Here is a 24,839-nt window from a genome sequence, read left to right on the forward strand (position 1 = left end):
CTTCGACCAGACGATGCTTGGGACGATTGCTACCAGTGCAGTTCTACTACTAACCAAATGAACTGTTCTCCCCAATACTTTCCCACTAAGATGTCTCTTCCTGTCATAGGCCTAGTAGCATTGTCCTGCATCAGATCATGTGTCTTTATTCCAGATCAGCTTCTCCAATAGCCTCTTCTGTTTTTAGTTTTAACTGTTTAAAATGTTAATTTCCTTTGTGCCAGTGTTGTTTCTGACGGCACATTTTGATTTTAGTTTTAGTCTCTTGAGTCTTGAATAGTTTTCATTTAGTTTTAGTCACATTTTAGTCACCGGGGAATGTCTTAGTGTTAGTCTAGTTTCAGGCGACTAAATATCATAAGATGTTAGTCGACTAAATCTACAGTTGATTTAGTCGACTAAAATGTATTTTGGCGGGCCTTGATGCTGTCGCAATGGCTCATTTTACACTTGCTGAAAATAGCTGATCTACAAGCCCACAACCGTTGTGAGCTTGTAGATCGACTATTGTCAGAATGCAACTAATTGTAAAATGACTTATACTGGATCTCTTGTCCACTAGTCTCTTCCTAACATTTTAGTCTATATTTTATTTGTTGACGAAATTGACTATATTTAGTCTTAGTTTTAGTTTCAATTTAGTTTTTGTCAGTGAAATAAATATAGTCGACGAACATTTTTCCTCTTAGTTTTTAGTCGACGAAATCAACACTGCTTTGTGCTTCATATAGGATTGCTGACAATGAGATCGTGAACAAGATGTCATTCCACAACCTGGCCACAGTCTTTGGTCCCACGCTGCTCCGTCCCTCGGAGAAAGATAGCAAGATCTTAAGCGGTTCCACACAGCCCATCTCTATGAACGACAGCTGGTCCTTGGAAGTTATGTCTCAGGTAAGGTTCGTCAACCAGGCACGTGCAGAGAGCGTTGGAGAGGCAGGGGGCTGAAATCCCGCTAAGAGGGCACTTTTGAACCAAAAATAGCAGATCTACAAGCTCGCAACGCGTCGCAGCGTGACGCGTTGAGAGCTTGTAGTTCAGCTGTTCTCGTGGCGCAACCCAGCACTCTTTAGTTAGTGGAGATGCGTTGTATACGACATGGATTTCTAAACAAATTTGTTCAACGCAAAATGCTGTGTTCAAGTTCAGGAGACTTCGGGGGGGGGGAAAAGCAATTCTCCTGAATGCTGCCTTCCGGTATGGCAAGGAAAGGAGTGGCATTAGCATTTCTTTCACCATGTAGTAAATGCTGCATTTGTGGTCTGGAAAGGGTAGTTGTTTTACAGACGGGTATAAAAGGGCAGGGGCTGAAGCCCCCTTTGATGTCTATGTGTGCACATCCCTGTCATCAACTATTTACATTTTATGATAAATATGTATTTGTTCTTTACCGTGTTTGTATTATGAATCTCTTCATTTTTGCTTGATTGTATAATGTATCTCCTGACACATAGTTTCAATAAAAACTGAATTAAACCGAAAAAACAAACAAACATGACATAAAAACTGAATTAAACCGAAAAAACAAACAAACATGACACTGGTGTTGGTCTCCTGTTGCCAGACAAATGCTTCCGCCTTCCGTCATACAGTCTGGAGCTCTGAAGCTCTGATCATGAGTAAATTAAACTACAGTCTGGAGCAACGGAAGCTCTGATCATGAGTAAATTAAACTACAGTCTGGAGCAACGGAAGCTCTGATCATGAGTAAATTAAACTACAGTCTGGAGCAACGGAAGCTCTGATCATGAGTAAATTAAACTACAGTCTGGAGCAACGGAAGCTCTGATCATGAGTAAATTAAACTACAGTCTGGAGCAACGGAAGCTCTGATCATGAGTAAATTAAACTACAGTCTGGAGCAACGGAAGCTCTGATCATGAGTAAATTAAACTACAGTCTGGGGCAACGGATGCTCTGATCATGAGTAAATTAAACTACAGTCTGGAGCAACGGATGCTCTGATCATGAATAAATTAAACTACAGTCTGGAGCAACGGAAGCTCTGATCATGAGTAAATTAAACTACAGTCTGGAGCAACGGATGCTCTGATCATAAGTAAATTAAACTACAGTCTGGAGCAACGGATGCTCTGATCATGAGTAAATTAAACTACAGTCTGGAGCAACGGATGCTCTGATCATGAGTAAATTAAACTACAGTCTGGGGCAACGGAAGCTCTGATCATGAGTAAATTAAACTACAGTCTGGGGCAACGGATGCTCTGATCATGAGTAAATTAAACTACAGTCTGGGGCAACGGATGCTCTGATCATGAATAAATTAAACTACAGTCTGGGGCAACGGAAGCTCTGATCATGAGTAAATTAAACTACAGTCTGGAGCAACGGAAGCTCTGATCATGAGTAAATTAAACTACAGTCTGGAGCAACGGAAGCTCTGATCATGAGTAAATTAAACTACAGTCTGGAGCAACGGAAGCTCTGATCATGAGTAAATTAAACTACAGTCTGGGGCAACGGAAGCTCTGATCATGAGTAAATTAAACTACAGTCTGGAGCAACGGAAGCTCTGATCATGAGTAAATTAAACTACAGTCTGGGGCAACGGATGCTCTGATCATGAGTAAATTAAACTACAGTCTGGAGCAACGGAAGCTCTGATCATGAGTAAATTAAACTACAGTCTGGGGCAACGGAAGCTCTGATCATGAGTAAATTAAACTACAGTCTGGAGCAACGGATGCTCTGATCATGAGTAAATTAAACTACAGTCTGGAGCAACGGAAGCTCTGATCATGAGTAAATTAAACTACAGTCTGGAGCAACGGAAGCTCTGATCATGAGTAAATTAAACTACAGTCTGGAGCAACGGATGCTCTGATCATGAGTAAATTAAACTACAGTCTGGAGCAACGGAAGCTCTGATCATGAGTAAATTAAACTACAGTCTGGGGCAACGGAAGCTCTGATCATGAGTAAATTAAACTACAGTCTGGAGCAACGGAAGCTCTGATCATGAGTAAATTAAACTACAGTCCGGAAGCTCTGATCATGAGTAAATTAAACTACAGTCTGGGGCAACGGATGCTCTGATCATGAGTAAATTAAACTACAGTCTGGAGCAACGGAAGCTCTGATCATGAGTAAATTAAACTACAGTCTGGAGCAACGGATGCTCTGATCATGAGTAAATTAAACTACAGTCTGGGGCAACGGATGCTCTGATCATGAGTAAATTAAACTACAGTCTGGAGCAACGGAAGCTCTGATCATGAGTAAAACATCAAGCGGATGTGAAGCCTCCTCCCCACTTCCGTTTCGTCTTTACAGCCACGCAAATGTATTCTAATATAAATACAAATTATCTGAGTATAATATAGCTTGCTGCTTAGCGGAAATGGAAATTTTCAAATATATATATTTTTGTGAACGGAAATGACAAATGACTCTATATAGCATTCGTAGAATAGTTGTCTGGATACGCAGGTAATTTAAAATGATGTATGTATCCTCTGTGCTTTTCCTTTTTATCTCTGCAGGTACAAGTCCTACTGTATTTCCTTCAACTTGAGAGCATTCCAACACCCGACAGCAAACGTCAGAGCCTTCTCTTCTCTACTGAAGTATAGCACGAACCTGGAATTGTTAAGTAAAAAGGCTGAGCTTCCTTCCAGCTCAGAACCGGTATATCCCTGCTGCTGAATGAACAGGCTACTGAGAGCAGCCATATAATGTTTGGATTTACCGAAGATGCTTCTCAGTTCAGCCACAAGGTGGCGCCAGCCACACATTGTTAACTGGAAAACGGCTACACCACACAACTATAGTGTTGATGTGCATTTGGTGTATTGTTGTTTACTTATCTGCTGTCTCGCAAACGAAAAAACATAGTCAATACACATCATTCCTTGTTTTGTTTCTATGTAATTTACAACTTGTTTTATTTAGAACAATTTATTTTAGTATTTCCCCCGTTCCATGCTGTTATAGAGCGTGTTTTGCTTTTCATTCATGGCTGAATGGATGGCGAGTGAATGGAAGGGTAGATATTTATCTGTCTATATGTTCATTTATGTTCATTTATTTACCCAGAAACCTTTGAGTTTAAATGTGCCAATGTTTCCCTGCTGATAACCAATAGGAACATTTTCATTATGTTTACAACACTCTCTTAATTTTGTACAAAACGTAATGTATGAGACGGAGACGCACAACATGCAGGCATGTTGACCTGAAAATGTACCTTTTATTTTTCTTTCTCTGTTATACAATTTGTACATTGCCCTACTAAGCTCACAGCCGGCCCATCTGGTGGTGTGCAACCAAAGAGAGGGAGAGAGGGAGAGAGGGAGAGAGGGAGAGAGGGTGAGGGTGAGGGTGAGTGTGAGTGTGAGTGTGAGTGTGTGCGTGCATTTTGGGAGGGGGTATTTCACAAGCAAGGATCAAATAATTCCAGGAATTATCAACCACGATGCCCCAGAGAGGCTATCCAGACCTAATCTAATCCTTCCTTAGACACATCATGGAACGTATTCTGTGCTGTGTGTTGCTTTGTACTCGTCTTCCCTGTGTCACTTTTTATTTCAGTTATTGTTGTCCTTGGGTTTATATGGACAACAAAATATTGTGTACTGCTTACTCCATTCCTTTGGGGGGGGGGTTAGTTAGGGTTTTACCATGATAGGGCAAAAACCAGTCCGCCGTCACATAAATGAAAGCATCTGGACACACTATAGGTTGCTTATTATTTAATGTTCCAGAATGTTGTAGCACTGTTTTGGCACAGATTTGCAAAGCATTGCAAAGTGTCCTGGGAGGGATCAGGGGATGTTGTTCTTTACTGTATGTTCATATAGGCCTACTACACTGCTTGTTGCCTGCTGTCGTTGCCTCTATTATTGATATGAAAATGCTCAAAGCTCAGTGAAGAGATTTGAGGAAAAGCAAAACATTAACCTTTGAAACCAACAAACACAAAACATTAACTGTTAATTACAAATATTCAGCCACTTTATAGAGTTTCACAGTCCCGCCCCTACCAGGGCCCAGGAAATGATTCCCCGTTCATTTTCCTCATAGACTTTTAAAAAAGTATTTATTTTTAAGCCTCGTATACAAAGCCAACTGTACCAACAAAAAATTGGGCCGAACAAATAATTAGAAAGAAGAAGAAAACGGCAGGTTACAACACTTTTTGTTGTTTTTCTTCTTTATAATTATTTGTTTGGTCCAAAATATTGTGTTGTCATGATTTGTCACAACTCAAGTTGGGTTTGTACGACGCTTATAAATAAATACGTTTTGAACTGTCTATGGGAAAAATGCATTGGGAATTATTTCCTGGGCCTGGCGTCGTCATGAAAGGGGGCGGGACTGCGACACTTTATAGCACACTCCCATAACCCAAAACGCTTGTGATTCATGTCAATTTAAGCAACAACTCCCTGTGATTCCTTAATACAAGAATAGCACTACCAAATGATGTATGATTCATGTAAATAAAAAAATGTTGATTACATATGAATCTTGTGCTGCTTAATTCCTCTGTCCTCTCTGTGTTCTATTGCAGTTTACAAACCAAAATAAAAGCTATTAAATAATTGAAAATACGTTGAAGCAGGTTCTTTGGAGTTGCCCAAAGGTTCAAGCTTGTTGGTCTTTTATAAAAGATAATTGGTTCCCATTTTTGTCCTAGGTTACAGTGTTTTTGTCGACTAAAACAAAGACGAAAAATGTTCGTCGACTACCTTTTTTCACTGACTAAAACTAAATGAAAACTAAGCCATGATGACTAAAACTAAGACTAAATGTATTGACAATTTCGTCAACAGATAAAAACTAGACTAAAATGTTAGGGAGGGACTAGTGGACAAGAGATCCAGCATAAGTCATTTTACACTTGGTTGCATGATGACTAGCTCACAACGCGTCGCGCTGCGACGCGTTGTGAGCTTGTAGATTGGCTATTTTCAGCAAGTATAAAATCTGCCATTACGACGGCATCAGACACAGCCAGAGACACACATAGCTGTCTATAGGAGTGGTTGCACCACTCACAAATCACACCCGTGTGAAGTGAGGGGCGCTCTAATCAATTATTGACCTTATACCAACCTTGAAACATACCTTACGTCACGAAGAATGGTGGTCTCTGATTGGCCAAGGGTTCTCACCGACATACCGACAGCAATCAGACACATATGACGTAAATTCTCCATTATCCAGAAAACTAACAGTATTTCTATATTTTAAATAGCCATTTCTCACTACAGGCCTATAGGCCTACTGTTTTATCAAATATGAAATTAGAATTCAAATGGCCGAAAAAGACATGGACCCTGTCCTGAATGATGCTCATGATGATATAGGGCTGCGGGCAGTGGTTCCCAAAGTGGGGTCCGGGGACCAGGGGGTCCCAGACCCAGAGATAGAAATTCCATTAAACTGTACTCTGTGGACTAATGCATGTCAAAGTGGGGGGTCCTTGAAATTAAACAGGTGGGTGGGGGGGTCCGCGGGTTAATTTGTGTCAATTTGGGGTTCCTTGACATGAAAAAGTTTTGGAACCACTGACGGGTGGTGATGATGCTTAGCTGTTATACTCGCAGCCAGGATGAGGTCATGATGCAACCAGCCTGAAGAGGCAGCTAGAGAGAATCAGCCAGCCTCTCTCTCTCTCTCTCTCTCTCTCTGTGTGTGTGTGCTATGCTGCTGCCAAGAGACCGACGTACGGGCGGCACGGTACGGGCGTTTATACACTTCAACAACCGTTGGGACTAGTCTGGGACGCCGAAGCCTGGACTGGCTGACTGCAGCCGCTGCCGATGAAGTTGTGGTGGGATTAAAAACTAAGCGAGCGAGCAGCCCGTTTCGTTTCACCAACAACACACTGAGAGATGATCATGAATCTGTTTCGCTGCATCTCTCCCTCTTCTCGCCAAACTTGGAGAAATAGAATCAACTATTAAAAAGGTATGTTTATTTTCGTCTTGTTTTGCTGCTCATCATCAATCATCTCGTCTTATTGTCTCTGATTGATTGAGCGTTATGTCTATAGTTCTTTTTTTTTACTGGGCTATAGGGCTAAAAAAAAAGAAAAGAACTAGCATTGTCAGCTAACGTTAGCATTATTAGCAGATCATTATAGTTGTATTTGCCTGCTAGTTTTAATAGCTCTGACTTCAACAGAGACATGTTGAATGAAGGGAACAACACACAGCCTATTGACGGGTTAGATTCGCGTTGTAACTGTACGTGTGCTTTGTTTTAAAGACTTATTGTCTTATAACACACTTTAGCACAACTCTGTCAAGACAAGCAGCAGGAGTGGGGGGTCGCACGAGCGCTTTTCACAATAAAAGTCATGTTTTTTTTTAAATTTGAGGTCAAACTATGGAATATGATCTTTATTTATAACTCTGATTGATTGAAAATTGTGTTCAGTTTGTAGAATGGGTACAGTTCAAAAGAACGCACAGGTCAATACAAAAGCTGCTTACGAGCTGGATAAAACCAGAAAAAGTACTAAACTACTTTACATTCAGGTTCCTCCTTCAATTCATCTGAAATCTATGAATATGATGCTGTAGAAAATGGGGCAACCTGCAGTGCCATGGTGGTTTGTTGTCTTTCATCTTTTGCTCAGATTTGTTAATTTAATAATAGGATAATATTTGAACCTTGTCCTTGTTTCAGAGAATGACGTGTAGCTTTGTGATTTACGAAGTATTGTGCCTTTGTTTTAAGCATTTCTACAAACTAATATTACAACAAAAAAACCCCATCACATTCCAATCCAAACATAGATTTGTGGTTGGATTTGTTTGTGCCCCACAACAATGTCCTGCTAGCCTCAGCATTGGCTTTTGTTTTTAATTCTTCCTATCCTGCAAATGTGTTCCATTGTGGTTTAATGCAGTATGAGGGGCTGAGTGAGCCCCCTTGCATTCATTCATGTGATTGTGTTGGAAATAATAATGTGAAATAAAAGCTAGTTTGTTTTGGCATAAATATGTAAGCTCCATAAAAGATAAATGTATGCCTTTTCCTCTTCCATAGGAAAAATATTCCCACGAGTGTCTTTTTTGATTCTAGGTTTAAACCTCAACCCCCCCCCCCCCACACACACACACACACAGGAACCGTTTTGAACATGGGTTCTTTTTACTTACTTTTATTGTTGCTGTCCGGGTGAAACTCATAACTCAATTTCTTGGACAACACCTCTTAACTCCATTGGACCCTCACTGCTAAAACAGCTAACTCCACCACCTCTCTCCTTCTCATGCAAGTAATTGACAATATCTAAAGTCGCAACACCAACTTTGTTTAAAAAATACAAAGTTTTATTAATTTCCTTAAAACGTATATTTTTTATTTCCTGAAAAATTGATATTTTGGAGTTATGAGTTATGAGGTATGACAGCAGAGACATTATAATTTGGAAATATTCAAAGTTTCCCCTTACGCACAAGATCGGTACCGGCCGATCATGCGAAAAACAATCGTTGATCGAGATCGGTCCCAAAAAGATCTGATCGGAGCGTCTCTAATTTATATGCTTTTATTTTGACTGTACACTAGCCAACATGGAAGTGAAATTACTGCAAGCGGCTGTTGAGTATAATTGACGGTTATAAAGTGCTGCTAACCATTTAGCTAAGGTTAAATTAATGAACTATTTGCTCAGATGGCCAATAATGTCCATTCCTAAATATAGTCATTGTTTTTTGACTGTGAGTTTGTTTGGTTATGTTGCAAGTCATTGAAAACCACTAACATTAGCAGTGATGCGGTTAATGTAAATGAAGTAGGTGTTGTTGCCAAAAGCCAGCCTGCAGTCCCTCAACAGGAAAATCAACATTGTACTAAAGTTGCAAATAATAGCGTTCTTCATTATTAATTACTGAATTAAGTTGATGACACTTTGGCACAAATAGATATGCTTTTAATTATTCCTCTTCCTCTCTCCCTCTCTCTCTCTCTCTCTCTCTCGATCCATTCTGTGTCAGGGACACATTAAGATTTTTTTTTTACCCAAACCTTTCCTGGAATAGCTGTAAAAACAGCAAACTTTGAATGGCCGTTCTTCAACTTTATGTCTGGGGAATGTGACTTATGCAATACTCCTTCTTGTGTCTGTCTCATCTTTGGGACAGCTTTTGGAAAAATATTCCAGGGTGATAAATCTCCACCGCTTCTTGGAAACTTGTGTCTAAATCTTGTGAGAAGGAAACAAATGGGAGGAAAGAAAGGATAGTTTTAACATTTTCGAATATAAGACAAATACGAACTATGTACTGTATATACTAGTATATTACCTGTGTGTTCGGTGTATTCATTTAATTAACAACAGTATCATATTTAGCACATATGAATGTATTTTGTTGTGGACGAATTAAGCAAAGCATACCGTTAAAAAGCACGTTTACTTAATTAAACCCCACTGAGTCTGACTGAAGTGAGAGTTGAACCGACAACAAGCCCTCTTTTCCTATCAGAATGTGGAACATTCCTCAAATAACTTAACTTGTGAAAAAGGAGTCTACTCATGGCTGACGATTACCAACATTTTGCAGCCCATCTGTTTTTGTTTTGATTGGTTCAGGGCTGCAGCCCACTGTGACCCCCCCCCCCCCCCCCTTCACATCTGAAATGATGAAATGAGCACATCCTGTGTTTAATAATGTCAACGGCTCAAAAATAATATGTGTGAGCCTAAATGCATCAAGTTTAGATCAGATCAGGCGACTGATACAGCACTATGGCTGGGGGATAGCCATCGATAGTTCTAATGTCGTTTTGTGGCTTTTAGCTTTTAACGCAGCGGCCGGTTTGTGAGTGGTGACAGACAGTATAGAAGATGTGTTGTTGTCGAGTAGTAGCGTTGCTCCTGGTGCAGGCTCCGCGTTTTGGCACTAACAGGATTTTCTCTTTTTTAGCAAATACAACTTAATGTGTAGAAGACACTGTTCCAGAACTGGTTCCCCTTTTCGTGTCCCTGCGCACACATTTCGTCTTGTTTTTTTTTTTTTAGACATTTGGAATGCCAGGGGAAGCTGATGTTATGTCAAGGAAGTGCCTCCCTGCAGTTAAAGAGTACTGAATGAGCCACAGGAAGGGGCATTTATGAGTATAGGAGACCCTTAACCCAACCCCCACCTGGTCTCCTCCCAGGCCTTATAACTATAGGCTATTTCTTCGCCCATCTCAGCGTCTCTCCCTTGGCTTGCACACTAACATAATGCCTTTTCTTCACGATGACAGTGGAGGAACACTCTCTGCACACTTGTTCCCGTTGACCCGTTGCGGTCAGGCAGCATTGGATCACATCCACCGCATTCATTAACATTGAAATCACACACTGTGCAGCTCCATTTGATTTGAAGTGGTCGTTGGTTGGCTGTCCAGAGCCTGGACACCAGTACAGTACCCCCATGGTTGGGTTGAGGAGGTTACACAAAGTTTAGTTTGTCTTGATAATAAACACGTCTATGGGAATCCAGAATGGGGCGGGGGGAGAATCTCACTTGTGTGAAGTGAGGGGCGCTCTTATCATCATACATCACATTCCGACCTCAGCCAATCAAATAATCACACAAATGTCATTCCGGCCAATCACTTCTTCTTGGCGTCTTCTGCCCTCACTTTTTATCTTCAATATGGACTTGATATGCTCAGCCGATCAAATCATCGCTATGGGGTGATGACCCGGAAAGCTAGTAGGAGGGGCTAGCTGTTGCATTGGTCATTGCACACGGTACACACGGTAACCCCCCCCCCCTCCCCCTCCTCAAAGAAATGTTTCAGGAGCACTCACACGGTGACACATGCATCGCTTACAAACAACCCTTAATTTCGCAACCTCAACAAAGGTTGCTGCTGAGTGTAGAGTGTCCCACCGGGCGTGCATTAACATACTGAGGAATGAGCCTAAATGCATATCAATGGCCCGTTGTGTGACCTGTAGTGTAGGTGTGTTAAGCGACGTGCGCGTGGCGTCACTTAAAATAGCGTCCCACCAAAGATAACATCAGCACTGCAACACTGTCCGTCCAGCCCCCCTTTTTTGAGAGCAAGCTGTCGACACACAGACGGAACACATTGGGAACTGGTGGGCCTGTTTGTTCATGTTAAAACTCTGCAACGTTGCCCTTTTTAAGGCTTTAACCACTTAAGCCCTTCACACAGTTTAAACTCCATTGACCGCCGGAGTCCCCCAGGGGCCTGTAGTATGGGCGGCGGGGCCACTCCTCCTTTCCTTCCACACCAAATCTCTTCACCAAACAGCAGATCACAACAAGCTCACAATGCATCACGTTGCGTTGTTGTTGGGAGCTTGTCCGTCTGTTATCTTCGCTGAATGTTTGCTAGATTTCTAAATTACACGATCGATCGATAGATATATATAGATAAACCGTTTTTGAGGAGAGGAATACAGACTGTGTAAAGCTGGCCTCTATCTTGTTCAGATTGATGGTCCCTAGACTGTCTCCCATGCCTATTTCGAGCCAGGGAAAAGGCTAGCCCCCTAGCTAGCTCTGTCCTGTGTTTGGAGAGATCTGCTTTGTCCTACATTCAGCTGTTCTGAAAGCTGGGCTGAGGCCATGTGTTGATGTCAGCACCTGGCAACACGCCCCACACAATTTAAACATATGTTTGAGGAGTGAGTGCATGCAAGCTCAAACACATATGGGCTGGAGTGACATGGAGTGAGCGAAGTACATATAGCCTAGGAGTCTATATTGAGGTAAATTGACATTGACAAGTCTTTCACTTAGTTTTTGGCCTTTCTAATTACTATATTATATCATTATTGTGGTCGTGCTGGTACGAATGTGCATGCTCTGAGGTATATATATACTGATGTTGATGGTGACGTAATTAAGATATGTTTCAATGTCGGGTTATAACTGGCTGTCGATGGGGACGTAATTAGGATATGTTTCAGTGTCTGGTGAATTAAAGGTAATGTCTGTATGTATACATGTATGTAATCTGAAACCTATCTTAATTACGTCGCCATCAACATCAGTATATATACCTCCGAGCATACGTATAAAAAAGCCACCCGACCACAGTATAGTACTACTTACAACTTTGTCATACATACGTTACCTGTTACCCAACCAATATTGAAACATATCATAATTACGTCACCATTGACAGCCAGTTATAACCAGACTTTAGTATTTAATTTCATTGTTTTACAGAGAGGCTGAGATTTGAGAGTTCGTAGCGGTCGACAGTACTTGCGCACTCTGCTTGCGCATTAGTACGCCATTTATGACGCGCAAGTAGGCACTCGACAGAGTGCAGTTCTAGTTTAATATGCAATGGAACAACACAAGATGTAACGATAGAGACACTTTGAACTTCAATACAGGGGCTAGAAGAACAATGGCGGGAACACTAACAAACCTACACCCACTGCTTTGAAAACCTATCCTGATAACGTCCCAATATGGAGGACCGCCCTAAAGTCTATTGGTTTGACAGGTTTTTTTTTTTTTAAAGATTTATCTTTGGGCTTTTATGCCTTTGTTGATAGGACAGTGGACTGACAGGGAATGGGGAGAGAGAGATGGAGAGAGCTGACATGCCACACGAACCAAATGGACCCTAGTCTCTCGTAGCCAGACAACTATTCCACAATCTCCGAATGCTATATAGAGTCTGGGACTACAGCCCCCATGAGCTGAGTAACAGAATGCTATATAGAGTCTGGGACTACAGCCCCCATGAGCTGAGTAACAGAATGCTGTATAAAGTCTGGGACTACAGCCCCCATGAGCTGAGTAACAGAATGCTATATAGAGTCTGGGACTACAGCCCCCATGAGCTGAGTAACAGAATGCTATATAGAGTCTGGGACTACAGCCCCCATGAGCTGAGTAACAGAATGCTATATAGAGTCTGGGACTACAGCCCCCATGAGCTGAGTAACAGAATGCTATATAGAGTCTGGGACTACAGCCCCCATGAGCTGAGTAACAGAATGCTATATAGAGTCTGGGACTACAGCCCCCATGAGCTGAGTAACAGAATGCTATATAGGGTCTGGGACTACAGCCCCCATGAGCTGAGTAACGGAAGCTGCCATTTCCGTTCACAAGTATATTTTAAAATATCTTTAGGGCTTATTTATTTATTTATTTTCCTTTTCTGCTAAGCAACAAGCTATATGTGCTTAGACGTTTTGTATTTATATTAGGATAAATGTGAGCGACTGTAAAGACGAAACGGAAGTGGCGAGGAGGCTCCACTTCCGCTTTATACTGTAGGACCGCAAATGGACCCTAACGGGTCCATTTGGTTCCATTTGTACACTCTCAGAGTTACATTTTTAACATTGATTTTACAATTATAAATTGGGGGTCCCAGAGATAGAAATGCGATCTTAAATGGGGGCCCGTAGACTAATGCATGTCAAACTGGGTGGTCCTTGAAATGAAACGGGTTGAGAATCACTGCTAGAGCTGTAAAAACCTTCTCTCATGGGGGTCCCTGGCATTATCTCTTCAAATGGGGGTCCGTGGGCTCATTAGTGTCAATTTGTGGGTCCTTGACGTGAAAAAGTTTGGGAACCACTGATGTACAAGACAGTAGTACCCCCCCCCCCCCCTGGACATGACACCCTGACCTCCCAATCTCAGAGCGGCGACACCCACGTTTCACCCACTGTTCTGTGGGTTTATTATTGAACACTTAAGAGCTAATTTAGATAATGCTATATATATTTAACACGCTTCATTTGGGCTAATATTACTCCATTGAAAAGACTAGCACCGTAGGCATATTTCAGTGGGGCGTCTAAATAAACAGCACCACCATGGATGGAAGCCCCCGGGCCGGGCTGGGGTGTTGCTGCAGAGCACAGCAGAACCGTGCCATCTGAAACGCATTAGGTGCCGTTTCCTCCTCGTGCGCCCGAGGAAAAGATGCTAGAGAAAATATTTTCCCAAGGCAGCTAGAGTTGGAGGTTCAACATGTGCAGTGATATTCCACTATGAGCTGCTGTGTGACGTACTGTATACTGTAGCAGTGGGACGGGGTCCCAAACATTTTCATGTCAAGGACCCCCAAAATGACTCATTAGCCTGCAGTGCAGACCGCCCATTTGAAAATATATGCCTTAACCCATTCTGACCTGAGATCAGATTCTAAAAATGTCTTCTACATCCTGACAGTTTTCTGAAAAAGCAATTTTTCTATGTCAGTCCTTCTTTGATTTTTCAAAAATAGCAGACCTACAAGCTCGTAGCGCGCTATGAGCTTGTAGCATAACATAATGTTGTTTGTAGCTTGTAGCATAACATAATGCTAACACCAAAAGGGGTTCCCGCCCAGAATGGGATAAGAGTGATTTTCAACTATTTTCCATTTCAAGGACCCCCCAGTTTGATATGCGACATGCTACGGACCCCCATTTAATGGTATTTCTATATCTCTGAGACCCCAATTTATATTGTAAACAATATAAAGTTACAGACCCATAAGGGTCCATTTGGCTACAAACTATCATTTAGCTGGGGACCCCCCTGGAACTCCCTCAAGGATCCCTAGGGGTCCCCGGACCCCACTTTGGGAACCACTGACCTATATAACGTGAACTTTTACGAGAGCGTTATGGATGGTCATCATCATCATCGGTGTGTAAATCTTAGAACGGTTAGAACGGTAAAGAACGAGGCACGTTCTTCACTCTAACCCATTCTGACCTGAGATCAGATTCTAGAAATGTCTTCTACATCCTGACAGTTTTCTGAAAAAGCTATGTTTATATGTCGGTCATTCTTCGATTTTTCAAAAATAGCAGACCTACAAGCTCGTGGCCGTGTTATTTGACCTCCCACAGACCAGTAAACGGGGTGCTCTGGCCTCCCACAGACCAGTAAACGTTTTTATCTACGGCATCTCACAGGAAGATAAACCATGGAGTAGAACAAGAACATAAAACCCAGAGTAGTTAGTAGAACTACTTCCGAAACAAGTGTCAAACTGGAAGTACGAGCTGGAACTTCCGGTGGCCCTGTACTTCCTGAACTTCCGGTTAGACACTTTTTACCGTTGTGTTCTTCTCCAGCTAAAGTAAAAGTATCAATACTGCAATATAGAAATAACTGTTACCAGTAAAAGTCCGGAATTCAACATTTACTTTTAAGTACTAAAAGTACAACAAGTATTGGCTTCAAAATGTACTTAAAGTACCAAAAGTAAAAGTACCAGAATGTGCAGAATGTCCCATTTAAAGTTTTCAAATGTATAATAAATATTTGAAAATAGCAGATCTACAATGTTCTGTAATAAAGTACAATATTTGGATCGAGATGTAGTGAAGCAGTGTTGTTTTTGGCAGGAAATTTCTATTTTAGTTTAGTCATAGTCTTTGAAATACAACTTCATTTAGTTTGTCATATTTTAGTCACCTGGAATGTGTTGGTGTTAGTCTAGTTTCAGTCGACTAAATATAAGATTTTCGTCGACTAAATCTACAGTTGATTTAGTCGACTAAAATGTATTTTGGCGGGCCTTGATGCCGATCTACAAGCTTACAACGAGTCGCAGTGCGACACGTTGTGAGCTTGTAGACCGGCTATTTTCAGCACGCAACCAAGTGTAAAATGACTTATACTGGATCTCTTGTCCACTAGTCCCTTCCTAACATTTTAGTCCAATTTTTATTTGTTGTCGAAATTGTCAGTATATTTGGTCATAGTTTTAGTAGTCAACGAACATTTTTCGTCATAGTATTAGTCGACGAAAACAACACTGTAGTGGAGTAGAAGTCTTAAGTATTGGAAATTGGAAATACGTCGACTCTGTAAAGTAAAAGTACCTGAAAATTCTACTTGAAGTACAGTACATGAGTAAATGTACTTTGTTACTTTCCACCAGACTGACTGACATGCCTTTCTGATGTTCAAGAGGCTAACAGAGGGCCATCCCCCAATATTTAACCATTGATACGTTTCTGTGGATGAGACGACGAGTTGAAACGTTTTTCAGTCTGTGAATTGACAAAGGCTTCTTGAGTGTCTAATTCTGTCTGACATTGGGGTCCGATTCAAGTGTACTGGTGACAGACAATTACAATTACTACCATACTAAAACAAAAATGGCTTCTACCAAGAACACAACAACACAAGATGCCTCAGTTAGTCGTTGAGCAATAAACCACTCCAGCTAACATTTTTTCCCCCTCTTCAGGGCCTAAGTGCAAAAAGAAAATAACAATGCCAAGACATGCAAGACAAGTTCGTGCTAAAGCGCTTATAGTCTTTCTCTCCTTCAGTCACAAATCACTTTCCCTGCTGTCATGGCAACGAGTCAGGTTCTCGTCAGTCCAGGGTGAAACACGTGACCCCCGTTAAACGACGGTTACAGGTTTTTTTTTTTTCTCTTCCTCCTTTCACTCTTGACTGTTTTATTATAATGTTATGGAAATGGACACTTGTGGAAAGAATTTCTCTTCCATGGAAAACTGGAGGTATCAGTCGGTGCACTGACACTTAACTACCTTTGCTCACCCTCCCTCCCTCCCTCCCTGTGTGCAGATCCAGTTGTAAATGCATCGACCACAGAGCTCCCACCAGTATGAAGAAGACATCGCGGCCAGCGGCGAGTAAAGCTCCGGGCGGAGAGCGAGGAAAGACCTCGGAGGTCTCGGCTACGTCGTCGGCCGCTGGGAAGTCTTCAGGCAGGACGACCGCCTCGGCCCCTCTGTCTAAGGTAAGGACCACCGCCTGGGCCCCTCTGTCTAAGGTAAGGACGACCGCCTGGGCCCCTCTGTCTAAGGTAAGGACCACCGCCTGGGCCCCTCTGTCTAAGGTAAGGACCACCGCCTCGGCCCCTCTGTCTAAGGTAAGGACCACCGCCTGGGCCCCTCTGTCTAAGGTAAGGACGACCGCCTGGGCCCCTCTGTCTAAGGTAAGGACCACCGCCTGGGCCCCTCTGTCTAAGGTAAGGACCACCGCCTCGGCCCCTCTGTCTAAGGTAAGGACCACCGCCTGGGCCCCTCTGTCTAAGGTAAGGACCACCGCCTCAGCCCCTCTGTCTAAGGTAAGGACGACCGCCTCGGCCCCTCTGTCTAAGGTAAGGACCACCGCCTCGGCCCCTCTGTCTAAGGTAAAAAATAAATGACCTAATTATGTACCTGTCCTGATGATTGTCATTTGAGGTGTTTGCAGTGCACATTGGATGCGCTTTTCGTCACGCAATACATCCTCGCACACTGAGTGCGACAGTGTTATTCACACTGAGTGCGACAGTGTTATTCACACTGAGTGCGACAGTGTTATTCACACTGAGTGCGACAGTGTTATTCACACTGAGTGCGACAGTGTTATTCGTAGTAATGTTTCCGCAGAACGAAATGGGAGTGGAGCAGCAGAGGATGATCCCCTGATCCCATCATTATTTTGAAATAGTAGGGGGGGGACGGGACGCAGCACTGCTCACAGGGTGAAACACCATGGATAGCTATGTGGAAGACGGTTGCCAAATCGACTCACCGGGGCGGCTAGCTTAGCGGTCCCGGGCACCTAGGTTGCTGAGCCAGCCTGACGGCGTGTCGCGCGTTCGACTCCCGATCCCGACGGCCTTTGCCACGTGTCACAATCTCTGTCCCCATATCCTGTCTGTCACCATACTGTACACTATCCAATAAAGGAATAAAAAGCCCCAAAACTTGTTATATTATATAGACGCAATATTCGACGGCAATTTGCAAATGTGATTGACATTACATTTCAAGGTTATTATTACTTGTTTACTTACTGTTATTATGTGCCACCTTTTTTCTTTTTTTTAATACCCTCACGTCACTCGTCTCTAATGATTTGGGGTTTTTTTGGGGGTGTTTTCAGGTTAAAAGCAATGACGATCTGTTAGCAGCCATGGCTGGAGGGAACCCTGCCCCGAGTAATGCTGTCACTAAGACCAAGAGAACGGCCACCAGCGGGGCCAGTGCTGCCGCCAACACAGAGAGCAGACCAAAGACTGCATCATCAGGTATCTATATTTGTGACTAGATTTGACTGAGAGCCTGCCATCGCGCAAATTCCAGCTTTTCACCAGAGGATGAAAAACTCTTTTTATTTATTAAAAAAATTAGTTAATAGCACAGGCAGACTCTTCACATACTAGATCATATGTCTGAAATAAGTGTCAGAGCTGAAATCGACATGTAAATATGAAATAAATGCTTAAACATGTAGCTAGGTGTAATGTTAGAGACCACAGAAGTGAACCTTTCAAGCCTGTTTTCTCAACTCGCTGTTTCTCTGCAAGTCATTACTCTATAAGCCATATCTCCAAAACTTGTGGGTTAAACTGAACAACCAATATGTCAATTTGAAGCTATGATTCCCTGCTTTCATATGACATGAAAAAAAATGAAAATTCTGTTCACATCTGGACATGTTTTTTGCCCAGCTGCTTGAAAAGCACCCGGACAACATGTTGACCTACCTCTAGTCTAGTAGGGACCTTAGTGGAGACCTGTTCATGATTGGCTGCCTCTACGCCTATGGGAGACTTTCCCATAAAACCCATAGTCTGAACGGCATGAAGCCCATACTCTGAACCAGTGTTGTTTTTGAGTGGTGCAACCACTCCTACAACCAGTAATGTCCGTGTACCTGTGCCTATGAGCACGAGTATGTTACTTTTCATACCAGTAGGGGGCGCCAGAAACAGAAAGAGGGGTAGTGCTGTGTCTCTAATGAGAGAGAGAGAGAGAGAGAGAGAGAGAGAGGGGGGGGGGGGGGGGAATTGCACCACTCAGTTCACACGTGTGTGATTTTTGGCAGCACATTTAGATTTTAGTTTTAGTCGTAGTCTGTTGAATAGCTTTCATTTAGTTTTAGTCATATTGTTTTAGTCACCTGGAATGTTCTAGTGTTTAGTCTAGTTTTAGTCTACTAAATATCATAAGATTTTAGTCGACTAAATCTACAGTTGATTTAGTCTGCGGCACACACACACACACACACACACACACACACACACAAAAAAATCGTGAAAATGTGGCGTAAATCTTTGAATATATATATTCTTTCAGAGCCAAAGTTAACTTATTTTCAGATGGGGGTCAGCGGCCAATTACATATAATCTTGGGCGTCCTTGACATCAAAATGTTTGAGAATGACTGACATCTGTTAGGATTTAGAAGACATTTGTAGAATCGTTCCCAGGACAAAATGGGTTGAATACATTCTCCCCCCCCCTCCCCTGCTAAGGTACGTTAACCAAGCGGACGGCGTCGTCCACGTCCAAGGAGACAAACTCCTACCGAGACCGCTTGCGGACGTCCAAGACCTCGACGGGCAAGAAGCAGTCTGCGTCGTCCGGAGGAGGAGGAGGAGGAGGAGGAGGGGGTGGGGCGGCGTCGGCGTCGGGAGACTCGTCCTCCGCCCCGGGGAAGCGGTCTCGCAGCCAGGCCCTGGCCGAGTCCGAGAGCCGCATGAGCAAGTCCAAGTCGGATGGTCAGATCAGCGACAAGGTAGGTGTGGCTGGGGGCAATATGGGGATAAATGATCATCGTGATACACAATGTCTCAACGGACGATATGCCTTTTCAGAGATACCGTGTGTATGTATATATATATATATATATATATCGTGATACAGTGAATGCACATTCCATGATTTGAAGTTCGCTACCTTAATTTAGTACTTTTGTAGAACGACGTTAGCCAAGATTAAAAAGTATTTTGGTCTAAATGTTCTTTTTCTTTGAGTTTCTGTTACCTTGTAGGAGGTTGTACTTTTAATGGGGACACTTTAGATTTATCCTATCCACAAGGAGGAGCAGTGCACCAAAGCATTATGGGAATTGTAGTCCAGGAAGTAAGTGAGCCCAGTGTCCATGGCATCAGAGTCACTGGGCTCACTGCTAAAATCTAAATATCTAAAAACACAAATTACACACATAAAAGACCCCCCCCCCCGGAAAGTGTTATAAATCTTCTAAACATCATTAAAATTAACCTTAACAACAACCCTAAAAAAAACGCATGAAAAAATATCGTGATAATAGCATGTATCATGATACTGCTTGAAGAATATATTGTGACGTAATATTTTTCCATATCGCCCCCCACCACCCCTACGACAAGGCGGCGGTGGCTCAGGGGTAGAGTGGCCGGATGGTAACCACAAGGTTGCCATTTCGAACCCGGGCTCCCCCATGAGTTAGTGTCGAAGTGTCCTTGAGCAAGACACTGAACCCCTAATTGCTCCTGATGTGCTGGCTGGTGCCTTGCATGCAGGTTTCTTCCGCCATCAGTGTATGAATGTGTGTGAATGAGCGCCTTGGATAAAGGCGCTATATAAATGCACAATTATTATTATTTTTAAGGTGGCTCTGGAGGTCAAGGTGAAGGACCTGCTGGGCCTGGCCAAGGTCAAGGACGTGGAGATCCTGCACCTCCGCAGTGAGCTGAGGGACATGAGGGCCCAACTTGGCCTGGGGGGGGGAGGAGGAGGAGGGGAGGAGACGCACCCCGAGGAGGGAGCGCTGTTGGAGGAGGAGGAGGAGGAGGAGGAGGAAGAGGAGGAGAAGCCTCCGCAGGTGCAGTGTTGATTTTGTCAACTTAATACCATGACAAAAACATTTTCGTCGACTTACCTTCTTTTTTTCACTGACGAAAACTAAATGGAAACTAAATGACAACTAAAGCTATGATGGACCGAAACTAAATATATTGACAATTTCGTCAACAAACAAAAACTAGGCTAAAATGTTTTACACTTGGTTGCATGCTGAAAATAGTCGATCTACGAGCTTTCAGATCGGCTATTGTCAACACGTGTAAAATCATGACGGCATCAAGGCCCGCCGAAATACATTTTAGTCGACTAAATCGACTGTAGATTTAGTCGACTATAACCTTTTTATTATGATATTCCGTCGACTGAAACTAGACTAAACACAAAAAACAAAACGTTCCAGGCGAGCAAAAAATGTGACCAAAAACTAAATGAAAACGATGTCTTAAGAGACTATGGGCTATATTTTGCGTGTCTTAAGTACCAGGTCTTATTCCCTAACTTGAGTAAACTAAAGACCTGGAGGCGTGATCAATGCCATTTGGCTATTCTGAGTGGCCAAAGAGCATTGACCACGCCTCCAGGTCTTTAGCTTACTCAAGTTAGGGAATAAGACCTGGTACTTAAGACACGCAAAATACAGCCCCGTGACTGCAACTAAAATGTGCGTGTTTTTGCCGCCGCACGCAGCAGGTGTCGACGATGGCCATCACGGCGGCCGACGTGGACTCCACGCTGCTGCTCCTGCAGGAGCAGAACCAGGCGGTCAACGAGCAGCTCAACCTGCTGAGGAGCGAGAACCGCATGCTGAAAGTACGGGACCAAAAGGTTTTCTTCTCTCGCTCGCCCCCTGCAGCGACTGATTTCACTCCCTTTGGGGATCCCCATATAGAAGCCACAGCGAATGTCTTCTGTGAAAAGCGTGCCACGCACCTGAAGATGCCCGATCTACAAGCTCACAACACGTCGCGCTGCGACGTGTTGTGAGCTTGTAGATCGGCTATTTTCAGGTTTGGTTATTTTAAAGATCATTGACTTTTTTAGTACTACTGCCGCTAGGTGGCAGCATAAGTACTTTATTAGTACTACTGCCGCTAGATGGCAGCATAAGTACTTTATTAGTACTACTGCCGCTAGGTGGCAGCATAAGCACACCTAACAAATGCCACCTGTCCGCTCTAACTCTACTATCCTTGTTTCATTTCCGGGTTATTCAGTGAGGTGGGGGCTGTTGTTGTGAGCACAGTCATCGTTAGCCGTAGCTCAGACCCCTTAGCCATCATTACAAACGGTTACATGTGCTCAGCGATGCGATACAAACTCACGAATGATTTACGATCGTCGGGATGCGCGACTGACGGCTCACCACGGACAGCGCTCGAAGCTTTAGAGATAAAGCGCTTTGAAAATCCCATAGCTGGTGGGGACGGAGGCTTTCCATAGTAAACGGAGCAATGCTAAAAGGTAAATTGACGGTCGCCGCTTTCCTATATGTAGTATACGGTGTCTAACTGTCTACGAACATGTACGTAGTTAGCGTCTTTAGTACCTTAGCCTAGCTACGTGTATAAACGTAGATGTCAGCGAAAAAGCTGTATTTGAACTGATCAAACTAGTAGTAGTTTTTAGATGCATCTTCATACAGCGCCGATGACTTCATTATCGTGTTTTTTCATGAACTCCCGGAGCACCAATGACTTGTTTTAGGTGTTCTTTAGCATCCTGTTAATTGATAACATTATATTAATGACTTACCGCACGTCAAGACCTGACACAGGACCGCACACAATGGCCTTTTTCTCATATTTACGGCTCAGATCGCACTGGATGAACATAGCGACTATGTTTAGCGGCTCGATGTTTAAATTCACGCTGCCACCCGGTTGAAAATATGAATGCTTCTAAAGACTCTTAGATTAGATGTTGTTGACATTAGCTTTAGCCGATCTGTGATTTCTTCAAACTGCCTGGCTGTTTTGTGGAAACGGCAGCAACGAAGAACGACGATACCCTAAAGATCACTAATAAACTTTCCAGTCATGATGATTTTATTATGCTTTGTTATTCCATCGCTTGAAGGACCGCCTCAACGCCCTGGGCTTCTCCTCGGACAAGCTGTTCAGCTACCCGTCGCTGAGCCCCGACCTGGTGGCGGCCTGCTGCGGCGGGGGAGGAGGCGGCGGTACGTCGGGGCGGGGCACCCTGACCACCTCCTCGGCCGAGGGCTCGGCTCCGGGCTCCCTGGAGGACCTGCTGCTGAGCGGCCAGCGGCTTCACGGCGGCTCGGCCGACAACCTGGACAGCGAGTCCAGCGAGGTCTACCAGGCGGTGACGTCCAGCGACGACGCCCTGGACGCACCCTCGGGCGCCTCCTCGTCCTCCTCGGAGTCGGAGGAGAGGAGCAGCGGGCCGGGCAGCCGCGCGCGCTCCTCGCGGCGGGGCAGCGGCAGCACCACGGGCACCAACAGCGAGGTGTCGCTGACGGTGGCCTGCCTGACGGAGCGCATCCACCAGATGGAGGAGAACCAGCACAGCACGGCCGAGGAGCTGCAGGCCACGCTGCAGGTATAGGGCAATGGGAAGGATCATTAACCCAGACGTCGACATTTATTTATTTATTATGTCTTTTTTTCTGAAAAACCTCATGTTTCAGTGATTCTCAATATTTCATGTCAAGGAAATATGGTAATATGCCGCTGACCCCCGTGTGAAAATATGTTGTTCCAGGGACCCTCCAGAAGCCAATATTTGAGTTAAAAACTGAAACTCTGAAAGAATATATTCAAAGACAAGCTGGACGACCCCCATCTGAAAATATGTTGTTCCAGTGACCCTCCAGAAGCAAAGATTTGAGTTAAAAACTCAAACTGAAAGAATATATTCAAAGATTTGAGGCACATTTTCACGATTTAAAAAAAAATTGCAGATCTACGAGGGCCGTGCTATGAGCTTGACACCAGCTTGACACCAGATAATCTTTGGGGGTCCTTGACATGAAAAGATTTGAGAACCGGCACTGACATAGAAACAAGAAGAATCGAGCTCAGGTCTTAAATGGGTTAATCGATACAACTATCAACATCCCCCCTACTACTACTTCCTATTAGGTCATTCACTTCTAGTCAATTTTACTAGTTGACTAGTTGTCCAATTTTACTAGTTGACTAGTTGTCTAGTTTACTACGGTAGTTCTAGTAGACTAGTCAACTAGTTGATTAACTACCTATTATGTTAAAATTAGTTTTTGAAATAAATATTTGTACATTTAAAAACTGTACATTGGTGACTAAGCTACCTGATCTTGAGGCCTACAAAATCAGAGAAAAATAAGTTAAAAAAAACTCCATTGTCGACTAGTTGCTTAATTCCCTACCTCCTCTCTACCTTGCAGGAGCTGGCCGACCTGCAGCAGATCACTAGTTCTAGTAGACTAGTCGCCTAGTTGCTTAATTCCCTACCTCCTCTCTACCTTGCAGGAGCTGGCCGACCTGCAGCAGATCACTAGTTCTAGTAGACTAGTCCCCTAGTTGCTTAATTCCCTACCTCCTCTCTACCTTGCAGGAGCTGGCCGACCTGCAGCAGATCACTAGTTCTAGTAGACTAGTCGCCTAGTTGCTTAATTCCCTACCTCCTCTCTACCTTGCAGGAGCTGGCCGACCTGCAGCAGATCACGCAGGAGCTGAACGGGGAGAACGAGCGGCTGGGCGAGGAGAAGCTCATCCTCATGGACTCGCTGTGTCAGCAGAGCGACAAGCTGGAGGCGTACGGCCGCCAGATCGAGTACCTGCGCTCGCTGCTGGACGACCACCACGTGTCGTACGCGCTCGAGGAGGACATCAAGAGCGGCCGCTACATGGAGCTGGAGTCGCGCTACGTGGACCTGGCCGACAACGCGCGCTTCGAGAGGGAGCAGCTCCTCGGTAAAAAGGGGATTTTTCTTTAAAAAAAACTAAAAACAAAACATTCCGGACGGGAACCCCTTTTGGTTGTGTTGAAGGAGAATTCCATACTAGAAGGCTTTCTTAGCTTTATTTGTAGTTGTTGCGTCCCCACCAAAAAGGTCCAGGTGTTATTTTGTGCAAAAGCGCATTATTGGCTATTTCCCCTACCATAAGCCCTCAATGAATTGCATTGAATTGAATGGGTCTATGGAGTGTTCGCTTATTTCCATCGCTCAAAAATCCTCTCTTCATAATGTAAACAGTATCCCAAGCGGCACACTTTACTACTTATTTAGATGGAAATAAGCGAATTAGAATGAAAACCCAACCCAATAATGCACTTTTGCACAAAATAACACTTGGACCTCTTTGGTGGGGAT

At 43.6% G+C, this 24,839-nt stretch overlaps 2 protein-coding genes across 9 annotated transcripts in view; both read left to right on the top strand.

The window, feature by feature from the left end:
• The window catches only part of LOC308317705 (breakpoint cluster region protein-like), a 66,889-nt gene extending 61,935 nt beyond the window's left edge, over positions 1-4,954 (top strand). The window contains exons 23-24 of the mRNA XM_080766942.1: positions 732-894; positions 3,504-4,954. Coding sequence (XP_080623068.1) covers positions 732-894; positions 3,504-3,593 — 253 coding nt within the window. The 3' untranslated portion in view covers positions 3,594-4,954. The remainder of the gene's footprint in view (positions 1-731; positions 895-3,503) is intronic.
• Positions 4,955-6,636: 1,682 nt separating this feature from the next.
• specc1la (sperm antigen with calponin homology and coiled-coil domains 1-like a) overlaps positions 6,637-24,839 on the top strand; it is a 40,611-nt gene continuing 22,408 nt past the window's right edge. For 6 of the 8 annotated variants that reach the window (XM_080766798.1, XM_080766802.1, XM_080766800.1 and 3 more), the window contains exons 1-8: positions 6,637-6,936; positions 16,521-16,695; positions 17,832-17,976; positions 19,207-19,469; positions 20,328-20,540; positions 21,212-21,331; positions 22,598-23,083; positions 24,165-24,438. In XM_080766798.1, the coding sequence (XP_080622924.1) occupies positions 16,561-16,695; positions 17,832-17,976; positions 19,207-19,469; positions 20,328-20,540; positions 21,212-21,331; positions 22,598-23,083; positions 24,165-24,438 (1,636 nt within the window). In that variant the 5' untranslated portion in view covers positions 6,637-6,936; positions 16,521-16,560. Of the gene's footprint in view, positions 6,937-16,520; positions 16,696-17,034; positions 17,059-17,831; positions 17,977-19,206; positions 19,470-20,327; positions 20,541-21,208; positions 21,332-22,597; positions 23,084-24,164; positions 24,439-24,839 lie in introns of those variants that run through there. The other 2 variants (XM_080766803.1, XM_080766804.1) reach the window with 2 other exon arrangements.

Source organism: Protomyctophum bolini, assembly GCF_963924005.1.
Source record: "Protomyctophum bolini genome assembly, chromosome: 6".
Lineage (NCBI taxonomy): Eukaryota > Metazoa > Chordata > Actinopteri > Myctophiformes > Myctophidae > Protomyctophum > Protomyctophum bolini.